This window comes from Corvus brachyrhynchos, unplaced genomic scaffold, assembly GCF_000691975.1.
Source record: "Corvus brachyrhynchos isolate BGI_N302 unplaced genomic scaffold, ASM69197v1 scaffold26, whole genome shotgun sequence".
NCBI classification, from domain to species: Eukaryota; Metazoa; Chordata; class Aves; order Passeriformes; family Corvidae; genus Corvus; species Corvus brachyrhynchos.
The window spans coordinates 4,778,374-4,790,290 of NW_008239324.1; the positions used below are offsets into that span (position 1 = coordinate 4,778,374).

Sequence of the window (11,917 nt, forward strand, 5' to 3'; positions counted from 1 at the left end):
AACTCCGTGGACATGTGGGCACTGGGGGTGATCTCGTACATTCTCCTCAGCGGCACGATGCCCTTTGAGGACGACAACCGCACCCGCCTGTACCGGCAGATCCTGAAGGGAAAGTACAGTTACTCAGGCGAGGTGAGTGTGGTAAGGGGTAGTCAAGCAAGAAGCTCTCCCTAAGTGGGTCTTTGTGATGACCAGAAGCTGGCTGTCCTGTGGGTGGTGACATTACCAAGGGTAAAAAAATATTTGTGATTCTGGCTTTTAAAATCCTTTCCCATTTTCTATCTGTTCCCAGTGCAGTGTAGCAAGCTCCTTTAAAAAATGTGTGCACAGAAAGAGGAAACTTCCTGTAGAACAACTGGGATGCTTGTGGGTTTCTAGCTGGGGAGACCTTGGCTGTGGTAAGCTGCTGCTTGAGGCTTTGCAGTTGAAACTTGTGCCAGGGTGTTTGAAATGTGGCACTAGCCTGATTTCTGATAGAAATCCAAGTGTATTATGGAAAATAGCTTTGCTGAAAGACAGGATTATGGCAGGCAAGCGGCACTTGCTGGAGATGTGATTATTTCAAAAATTGATCTGCATTGCCTCCTGAGCTTGGTATGTGAGAAAATGGAGGATTGAAGTATAGTTTTCATAGGTAAGTATGGAAAGAGGAGTCTTGGGGGATAATTTTTAGGCATTCTGTAAATGATAGTGGGGCCTGAAGGTGCTTCTTGCTCTTCAGAAGAAACAATTTGAAATTAAACACTTCTTAATATTATTGTGATACTTCTGATCAAAAACCAGCTGGTAGGAATGAGTGTTGCTACTGTCATGTCTTTGCCGTGCCATGCCTTTGACTATTGAGTGCAGGTCTGTGTCCTCTGGATAAAAATACAGAGCTGAAAAGCATGTGTAGAAAGGCAGTGTGCATAACCAAAGGTATGGGCTGGCTTCTGTTTGAAGAATGAGCGAACAGACTAGGGCCCTTCCTCCAAAAAAATTAACAATTGAAGGAGGTCTCATCAGCTGATCAAACTCAGTGCAGCCATAGGCAATCTGGAGAGAGTGAATTGAGTGTTTTGAAGGTTCCCTGGAGTAATTTACTTTGATGTCCACTGGTCCTTGTGCCAGAACGGACTGATTTTGAGAAATATTGTGGATTGCAATTAGGCCACTGGAGACTTGTATGTTATACGTGCAGAGGTAGCACAAGTGGCACAGAGAAAGCATTAGACTCTCTATTTTGAAAGTGTCAGTGCACAAGCCTGAGGCATTTTACCTGTTATGCCACCACAAATTACACATTTTAGGAGGCTGTTAAGGATCCTGTGTGTGACATGAGTGATTGTTTTGAAAAGCTGTCGATGTTTTACTGCTTGGAAGGCAAATATGTGTCAGCCAGTAGCCTGTATCTGTTGCCTGGATGCTTTCTGTTCCTCTAGAGCCAGGGAAAATGGGTGCTTTAATTTACCAGTGTAATTAAGCCTATGCCCCTAAATTGCACAGTGCTTGACTGTAGGCATGTATTGGCAGGAGATGCAGTAAAGAGGCTGCTCATTTTGTGAATAAACTTGAGGAGAAAACAAAGTGAGCCAGAGATTTAAAGGTGTCTGGTGTGTTTCCCACAATCTTGCCAGCACTCTTAAAGCCATCTTCTGGATTTCTAAATGCTTCTGTATTTTGACGTTCACAGAAAATGGCTCTTTTTTTGTGTGTGTTACACTGGAAGAAGTGGGAAGATGTCAGAAATGAGGCTATTGGTAAGTTTGACAGGCTAATGGGAATGGCAGGAGCTCTGAGTCCTGGTTTCTTTGGAGCAGGAGTGGGCAGAATAATCAAGTGCATTGCCGAAAGCATCTGTCTTGGATGGATGCAGAAGCAGAGGTTTCATGGGAACAACTGCTTTTCTTCTCTGTAATCTGAAAGTTGAGGATCTGAAACAGAAGAGAAAATGTTGAAAGACGCCTGTGAAGTACAATGCCCAGAGCTGACAGCTTGGGCTGTGTGGCTCAGACATTTCCAGTGGGGAAGGAGGGAGCTGTCTTCAAGCAGTACCATGGCAGGCAGCAGCAGTGCCCTGAGTCTCAGTGCAGAGTCCTGCTTTTTGAAAGGTCTGGCCCCAAAACGTGGTCACAGAGGACAAAGCTGTATTGAAAGAGAAACAAAAGCGGAGGTGCACGATGACCTGAGAAGCAGCTCCATTTTCTTGGAAAAACAAGTGATCCTAAGTCCAGCTAATGTAATTGCTTTCTGACTGGGACCCTCTTACCCCGGCTCCTGTTCCTGGAGTGTGAGGTCTGTTTGAAGAGGCCATTAGCAGATCAATAGGAGAGGTCTCCCACAATAGGTTATTCAGGTACTGCTGACATCACTGCTCTGATTATCTCTTGTATCTCCTTCTGTACTTTTTGAACTGCTTCGAGTAATGGCTAGGATGAGGAAGGAAGGACAGCTGGCTTTGTAACATGGTGTGCTTTTTTTCCTGAGCACCCTGAGTAAGGGTTAGGTGGGCTATTGACGCTGCTTTGGATGTAGCCTGCTGAAAAATCGTTCCTTTTCACTTATTTTTGTTAGAACTTACTAAAAAGAAGGTTGGACATATTTTTAATTTAATTTTTAATTGAAATCTTGGAGTTAAAACTGATTTCTGGGATCTCTTTGTAGCTTAGAAAGTCGACTGAGGAATAAAGCTGGAATTCCATTCTTAGTATCTTTTGAATTTGAAAGTGCAGAATTGAAGATTGGACCATCATTATCCTGCTAGGACAGGCTTGCTCTGGTTCTGTTTCAAAGCTTCTCCTTCTGTTGAATACCAGTACTTTTATGTTGCTTTACACACCTGGGAAAATTGCTGGAATAAGTGGAAGATAATGTATGCTCTGGATAAATTGGGAAACTTAGCTGAGGTGTATGAATTGTTCTGGTTTTGATATCTGATCTGGGCAAATCATTTCTCTCATAGGCTGTTCTCCTGTTCGTAGAACAGAATCAACTTTTTGTGGTATGCTCACAGTGGGTGAGGTTGGTGTGTGCCGCTGTGGGAACACGTCTTAATCAAATAACCAGAAAAGCTTGTTCTAAATAGTGGTGCAAGTGGATGCATTGATAAACGGGCAGTTAGGAGGGACATGCTTGATATATGAAGGAAATTGGGCATTGCAAGTCTGTAGGAGCTCTGCAAGAGACTTAGCAGCCTGTGGAGAGATTATCTGGTTTTGTGTGACTTAGATTTTCCAATGGTTTTTGATAAAAATCCTCACCAAAATCTCTTGAAGGAACTTTGCAGCTGTATTGTGATAGTGGCCTTTGCATGGATCAGCAGTTTGCTGATAAGCACAAATGTGAAATACATGGTCAGTTCCATAGGGAAAGACAAAACCTGAAGTCTGAAGGATCTGTTCCCTTCTGCCTTAAAGCCAGCAGGAGAAAGTTCCCTAACAAACCTTCACAGTCTCTGATGATACAGACTTCTTCAGAGGATGAAAACGAGGGCTGTGGACCTTGGAAGTTTGCCTGAGTTTGAAGAGCAACTGGATGAATTCATGGAAGACACACTGATGGGGAGAATGACACAAAAAAGTGCCAAGTGTGGATAAAGAAGTCCCTAAGCCACATATTTTTGAGCCAAAGGAGAAGCCTAACTTGCAAATTGTATGTGCATTGCATTTCTGCTTTTCTCTCCTTGAACATTCAGAACCTTTATGATCTTCTGCCCTAACTTGGAGTTTAAAGCACCAAGTTATATGCAGGTTTTGAGTAAACTCTGCAGACCCTGTATGGATAGATTCAGGTTGGAAGAACGCCCTTAGTTACAGGAAAACCAAGTTACTCTGGATGAGTAGCATGAATGGTGTTCCCATAACAACAGACTCAGTCTGTGTGAGTAAAAAGACAAACCACTTTCTCCCCAAGCAGTTTTTCCTGCCTGCAGCTGATAGCAGAAGCAGGAAGCATGGAAAGTACAGGCAGTGCATTAGCAAACAAACTACCTGTGCTACCTGACTGAAAGCAAGATAAAAATAAAGCCATTCCAAGGCAGCTGATGTGTGCTTACAGGATGAGTCCTTACCCAAGCATGTCTGCAGAGCATTTCCAAAGTATCCTTTTAATTGTCTTCGTTGTGGGGGCTGGTTAAAAGGCTGTGGAGGACTTGTAATCCCTCAAATCCCTTGTGACACATAGTGGAGGAGACAGGTGACAGGCTTGTCAAATTTTAATATTAACTTCCTGCATTTATTCAGTGTTTTGAGAGAGAATATGGTAGAGCTTGAACCCAGACTGCTTGTGAGTCAGTTGTGAGCTGGTTGCTGAATGGCCCATCCCGCCCCAGAGGGACTGATCAGTCACTGTGTTAGGAATTATGATGACTGTGGTTGGATTTCCTATCAAATGACAAACTTAATCTAAAAAAGGCACAAGCAACAAAAAGAAACTGTAATTATTCTTGGTAACCTACTTCCCCTAAAAGCTGCAGATGGAAATGTATAGTGGCACCTCAACTTTCTATTCTGCATACTTGTATTTTACTGTAAAAATGATCTCCTATAGGAGAGGGAGAAAATTATACTTGCATATCACAGAAAATCTCTCCATAATCATTATCACTTTGCAGAAGAGTTCAGTGAGTGTAGGACAAGCATTCTGAAACTTTGGATGAGGCTTTTTACAAAAGTTTTGCAATGCAGTAAGTTTTGCATTGATGCTGTGGCAGGTCTGGCTGGCTTCCAGTCCTGGAGAGATTCCTGCATGTTTGTACTTTTGGTCACTTAAAATTAATTACATATGCCTATGTAATTAAAAAAAAATCAGTCTTTTGTTGTTTTGATGATAAAAGTATAACCACTTTATCAAAATATACCAGTTTAGAAAAAAATTAAGTATTTCACACCATATTACCTTTATTTTCTATTTTATACTTAGTTTGCCTTATAAATGTGTCCGTGTTTTTTCCTGCAGTTCATACCTTTAATGTTATGTATCATCAAGTTTTGTGTAATATGTTATGTGCTAATTAAATTGGTTAAAGGGTAGCAACTGCTCTGAAGGAGGGAAAATTCTGTCTCTGGTGATCTCATCGTAGTACAGCTCCTGTTTAGGATGAGCAGTAAGGCAGCCCAGCTTCCTTGAAATTGGACTGGAGTATGTCTTTGGGAAAACAATAAAAGCAAGTTTAAAATATAGCCAGGAACAGAGAAGCACCACTGCCCTCTAATGCTCCCTTGGTCCTATATATATATATATATTTTAATGCAGGAGATAAAGTCATGTATGTACAAGAGGCCAGAAACGCTGGTAGGTGCCTCCCTTTATTGAAGATTTACCTTTACAAACTGTAGAGCTGCTCTTGGCTCTAAGAGGAGCTCAATGCAAAGCCACCTGATTCTTCTGGAAGTTCTCCATTGGCTCAGTGCCTGGGAGGGTGTGGATGCAGCAGGACCCCTCACTTGTGGGGTCCCCAGAAGGTCACACTGACACACAGTGTTGCCTTCCATGGCTGTGCCAAGATGGTCTTTAGACCCATTAGATGCTTTTGCAGGGCAGTCATCACCTTGGCCTCTGATGTCTGTGCCAGAAGAGAGGAGAGATTTCAAAGCAGCAGGGTGGCCAATTTTCCTTTCTTTTCCCTGGAGTTTGAGTGGCCCAAGCTGTTGAATATAGTGTAACAAGGAAAACAGGGACAGGGCAGCTGAAGGCAAGGTTTTAAAACACATTTGCAGTACTTACTGGCATGAGCATACAAGTCTCTGGGACTTTTTAGCCTTCGTGGGGGAAGAAAGAGCTTTTTACTTAGAGCAGCTGCTGTTTTTTCCTGTGAGCCACATTAGATGGTAGAAGTGTTTTACAAAAGTCTTGTTCTTAGAGTAATGCAGGCATTTTTTTTCTAAAAACTAGAGCTAGCTTTTTTTCCTAAAAAAAATGCCTGGAAAAAGTAAAACCCCATCAATTTACAGAGGAATGTGCTTTTGCATTTCACATGGCTGTGTGAAAGCGGTGATTTTGAAGTAGAACAACGAGAGTGTTGGCGAGCTGCAGTTGCAGGGCTTTGCTGAAAAGGGCACTCTGCTCTCCTTTGAAGAGCTGGAGCACTTGAACAGGATGAAAGCTCCTCTCCAAACCAGGCACAGAACACTGAGGCCAGCCCAATGAATGGACTTCCCTTGGCTTCTGCTCTTTTTTCTCTTTTAATGCACCAGCTCAGTGGGTGTGAGGATAGGTGTGTTTGTGTTGCTCCATCTTCAGCAGCTGAAGTGTTTGTCCAGATCTCTCCCGCTGCAGGAAGGGACATCTTTGGAAACATGATAACCTCAATTAGAACTTGAAAGATCCTCCCATCCTCCTGCATGTATCAGTGACCATGCTCCTGCAAAAACTCAGCATGCTGCATTGGTAAACACTTTATTTAAGGGTAAAGAAACACCTTTCCCTGTGAAAGGGCTTTGAAACCAGTGTATACATTTGAAAATCAATTCCCCTCACTCTGGCTGCATCTTAAGGTTCATTTTGAAGGTTGTTTCCTCCAATGGAATTGGTGTCACAAGGACCTTTTTCAAAATCACTCCTTTTGCCTTTTTACTGTGTGCTTCAGCTTATGTTGCAGCACAGCAGTGAGGAGAACCCCAAATGCTAGGGCAGGGTAAGCAAGGAGAGGGATGATCTTCCTCTGCCTACATCTGCCATTTCCATTTCACAGAATTGTGCTTGTCATCAGGACAGGGTGGAAACTCTGTCTAAGCCTCAAAGCCTCTAGAAACAAAGAAAGCAGGGAAGGAATCTCCATGGGGAAGAGGAATGTGGGTTTTTTCCCAATGATTTCATTCACAGCCCTTTTTCCTTAGCGCTGCTGTCCATACCAGTAGGTTCAAGGCAGAGTGACAGGCAACAGCTGAGTGTTTTGGTTAAGATTTTTGTGATGAAAGATTGGGTTTGGGGAAGTGGTGCACAGTGTATGGCACGTAATATAAGAATGGAAGGCAGGAGCCACATCTGAGGGGAAAGGATTTACAGCAGTGCTGTGATTTGACATATATTTTCATTCCTTCATATGCAGGCCCTATAAAATCCTTTTAATGGTAGAATAGTATTTCTACAGAATTAGGGATGTAGGAATAAAGGGACATTGGTAGGGTAAAAAAGAATATTAAGCTGACTCTGTACAGAATACACATTATTAACAGAAAGGATTTAATCTATCAGCTACCGTTGGTGTCTTTGACTCCTTTACATTTGCCCAAAAATAGCCTAGGCCGTTTCCTCTCTTACCTTTGGCTGACAGAATCCTTGGTTTTCCAGCTGTGCCTCAGATGTGTTGTCTTTCTGATACCTTAGTGGAGGTGCATTTTGAGGCAAGACATGCTACTGCACACTCACTGACTGAGGACCAAGATTCAGAGAGTGAGAATGTGTGTTAATTCTGCAGTGGGAAGAGCTGCAACCTGCAGGAAACCTGTCCCTAAATACAGCAGCTGCCCCCTTCTCCTCTTTCTTGGAAATGGTTACCATGGGGCTGAAGTCTGTGTTGGAAGTTCAGCTGCTCCTGGAGGTGGGCTTGAGCCAGGTGCAGCCCTTGAGCAGGGTGTGAGCCCTCGTCTGGTTCTCTCATTGCTGTGGCACACATGGGAGTTTTATCACAAGTTGTGGGGTGAGTGGATTGGGGTAACATCTTGCACTGCTTCAGATGGATTTGCTGGACTGCTCTGCTGAGGACCTGAGGCCCCAGATGATTGTATGGAAATACAACACCAGAACAGCATTGCAGCTCTAGGGGCACAAGGAGCAGTGGCTGGCACCTATAAAACGTTTTTAAAGTGATGTTTCAGGGCGGAGCTGTAAAAGTGTTGCACTCTGGAGAAAATTACAGCGTCTTCCTAACTCTGTTCTGAGCTCCAGGCTGAGGCTTTGGGTTTTTGCAGAGCTGGCACCTGGCTGTACTTCCAGCTGCTGCCTTGCTGCAGGTTAAAAGCCAGTTTTGTTTAATCAAAACTGAGCTCTGTGGGGAAGGGCTGTGAACATGTACCTTGCTGCAAATCACTTTGTGGCCTGTAATTGACCCTGCCTTAGAGAGAGGCAATTGAACCTGATATATTTGGAAGAATCTGGCATTGAAAGATGTTTCAGATTTCCTCTGACTGGAATTTAGGACTTCCCTAGCATTTGCAGTGTGCTCCTGCCCTGGGATGTGATGAAGGAGGAGTTAAGCAGCGTGCTTGGCATAGGTAGGAAGTCATGGTTTTAATATCACATAATTGAAATCTCTTTTCAACTGCAAAAACTGTTCTGGGGAATTTCTGTTTGTGTTGGGCTGGAGGGCTAAAAAGGTGCTTCCTAAGCCCAGAGGTTTTCTTGGCAGTCTCTTTACCTAATCCCTGAAATCCCTAAATCTGACAAGATTGCAATTGCAGCTCTGAGGCTGTAGGCAGAGGGAACTGGGTTAGTTGTTGGGAGCTGGAAGGGGTGGCTTGTACTGGTGGTGGTGCATCTGAGTTCCCTGGTTTGGAGCATGAGCTCCTCTCTCTCTGCTCTCACCGCCCCCCTGCTGCCCTGAGTGAATGACAAGGTAGAAAAAAGAGGCATGTTTTCCAATACCTTTGTTTTTTTAACTGGATGTTTTGATAGATTTTCCTGAAAACTGAGCTTTTACTAATGCACCAGATTAGTGTTGATTGGTGACATGAGAGCCATTCACACAAGTCAAGGAGAGGCAGAACGTTCTGGAGGTGGCTGTTAAGAGATACCTGCTGTTCCTGCAGGGTTCCCAAAGTGCTGGTGTGGACCCATGCCTGGCTGTGTGTCTACAGCTCGTGAACTTCCATAATCATGGTACTCCCTACACATCCAATGCACCAGTGCTTCAGGCAGGCACTCCCTGTGATTAACCAAAGAGTCTGATTTTATATCTCACAAAAGGTGGAATTGAGCTTTCTGATAAAAGTGTTTGTGTTGATATGCGGAAAAGAGTCCACTACTGGAATAAGCAGTACAGTAGGTATGTTTATTCCAGCACTGGGACACATGGGGGATAGCTCCTCCAAAGCCGTGCGTGCTGACAGCTGCATTCAGCTTGGTATTTATCGGGTTACAAGTTCCATATTCATTAAGTTTCCCAACACACCTATACATATTCGTTACCCAGCCTCGCCTGGTATTGCAATGAGCCCAAGAGTCGTTGACATCCACGTTGGGCTTGTGCAGTGCTGTCTGGTGGTCGTGGGCAGGGGTCTCCGGGATGAAGTAAGACTCCTCCTCAGATGAAGTAAAGAGTCTTCCTCATTCTGAGCTTTTCACCTTGCTTCCCTGCGCATGTTCTTCATGTCCCTGGCCCAAGTCCAAACTTCAAGGCTGGTTTAAGTTAGTTTTAGGTTCAAAAACAGGATCTTTGGTCAAGATTCCTTCCCTTTATCAATCGTCTTATATCTTCTTATTCTGCTTTGGTAGGCAGAATAAGTGTTGAGCAAGCTGTATGCATTGTTTTTAACAAACAGCTTCTTAGCAAATCATTTAACCTCTGCTTCCCCTTCCTCTGCCTGATTCAGTGTGTTTCCTACCTTTGTGTGTGTCTGAAGAGTAATTTCTAAGGGACTTTTTAATAGTCTGATCATTTTGAGAATGATTATGTAGCTCAGATGTGAGGAAGGTTTCTCATTACAGCTGGGATGATTCAGAAGACTTTATATACTGTTTTATCAGTGCTGATAGGAGTGCCTGGGTTACAGTTTCTTATCTCTCTACACTCAGTCCTTCATCTTTTTTTTCATTTGCTTTTAGCTTTACAAGCTTCAGGAATTCTTGGTGGCATTCTTCAGCTACTGTTTCGTTCAAGAGTCTGATATTGCAAAATTAAGGAAAACTTGACACTTGGTTGAGAATGTAAAATAATTTCATGGCAAAGTCCTCTTCCAAAGTTATAGGAGTTCCCATACCTCCAGCGTTTAGCACTGGAGCTTGGCAAGGATGGATCTGACATTGGAGAGATCTTCAGCTATTTTCATGAAATTGTTCCATGGTCTCTGAAAACTCCCTTTTTGGAAATGAACTGTGAGCACAGAAAGTGTGGGGACCAAATCTTGTATTTCCCTGAACCTGCTGTGTTAAAAGTGACATTTACTTACCAGTGCCTCATCAACAAAGTGGAACATGTAGTGATGGTGGTTCTCTAGAAATGGCCAAAGGTCCAGAGGTATTTGAGGATTTATTGACCAACCCAGTTTAGGTGCAGCTATGTTCATTATATTTGCAGGTGGCATTGAATTGGAATGGCTGCAAAGGGCATTGAGTTCCAGATAGCCCTATCAAATTTGAGCAATTCAGTAGCAGGTGTAGGTTGTTTTTTTTTTTTTTTTAAATAAGAGTAAGTTAGTGTACAAAAATAGGTGAAGAACAGAAAATTAGGAGGTGTTGGCTTCTCAGAAAAGGATCTGTCTATGAATCACAAACTATTATGTGAGAGTGGTGTCATACTTGTGGGAAAAGGTGAATGTACTGATGTGTATGAACAGAAAGGCAGTGTGTGGTATGATCCTGCTGTGTTTAGTGGCTGCTGCAGATGCCAAGCTGAAGCTCTGACACTTCTGGGCAGCAGACTTCAAAAACACCACGGGCCAAGTGGAGAGTCTTGACAGAAGGTCAACAAAAACAATTGTGAGTCAAAAAACCACAGTGTCCGGAAGAGTAAAACATTTTTGGCTGTTTGGCCTAGAGAATGTGTTGTCATAGAAGTTTGCAAATATGTAAAAGGCTGCTTCAAAGAGGAAAAGGAATAATCTCTTTTCCAGATTATGTCAAACAAGAGCCTTAAACGGCACTTAGAAAGATTCACACTGAGCTTTTTACAACACTGGTGTCTCCTGTTCCTAAAAAATGTTTACGCGGAGGATTTCTGAAGCTGTCTTGCAGAACACGTGAGGCAGTCATCTGTCAGGAGTGATGCATCTGGGGTGGGTCCTTGGGGGACTGTGGGATGGATTGGATGATCCTTGTGTGTTTGTTGCAGCCCTGCCTTCACCCTGATTTCCCAAGGAAGCAAAGTTTATGGAACTGTGCTGTCCTTCAGTCTTCTGGAATTAACTATTTAAATTCTAAGGTTGGTGTCAACCCAGTTTGAGCAATGTGCAGGACTCAAAGTTGTTATGAATTTTATAAAGTCAGTGGCTCAGCAGGAGAGAGAACTAAAGCACATCTTTCCTGCAGGAAAGGTAATTGAATATCTGTCCAAATTTACCCAGAGCTGATCAGCACATGTTTATTTCTGAAACATTCATGGCACACTTGACCCTGTTAAGCATGTCAGATGGAGCCTGGGCAGGGATATGTGTTGGAAGGAGGGATATGCTGCTGCTGTGGAGGGGATATGACAGTGCTGGCTGGGGGCAGGGAGGAGAAGCACTTGAGTAGTAGAAACCTTGGTTACAAGAGACCTTTGGAGAGTTCTAATCCCATTCAGCTTGAGACAAGAGTGTTGCCAGCACTAGATCATGTTGGCTGTGACTTTGTCTTCCTGAGTCTTGAAGGGCTTCAGGGATGAAGATCCTCCACCTCCCTGGTGACCTTTTCCAGGACTGCACCACCCTTCCCCTGGTATTTCCTGATACAGACCTTCCAAGGTGCAGCTTCTCCCTGTTGCCCCTTGTTTGGACCTGCTGTGTGGCTCTGTAATCCTTGTAACTACTTTTTAATAAATGTAATATGCTATTAGATTGCCCTTAGACTTTGCTTTGTCAGGCTGAACAAGTCCAGCTCCTTTCCCCCCTCCTTGAAGGCTGTGTGTCCAGGACCCCTGGCTATCTTGGCAGCTCTCACCTGGATCTTCTCCACAGTCTTTTTGAACCAGGCTCAACAGTAGGTAGTGTGATTCCACATAGCAAACTGAAATGTTTTCATCTTCTTTTGGAAAGAAAAATACCCCAACAATGTAGGTAAGAAAAGGGTAGGATTTTAACAGGGA

General features: G+C 43.5%; 1 protein-coding gene across 1 annotated transcript in view; it reads left to right on the plus strand.

Moving 5' to 3' along the window:
* The window catches only part of PSKH1 (protein serine kinase H1), a 30,968-nt gene that overhangs the window by 3,420 nt on the left and 15,631 nt on the right, over positions 1-11,917 (plus strand). Inside the window, exon 4 of the mRNA XM_008638730.2 lies at positions 1-132. This exon is cut by the window's left edge and continues 19 nt beyond it. Within this exon, the coding sequence (XP_008636952.1) occupies positions 1-132 (132 nt within the window). The remainder of the gene's footprint in view (positions 133-11,917) is intronic.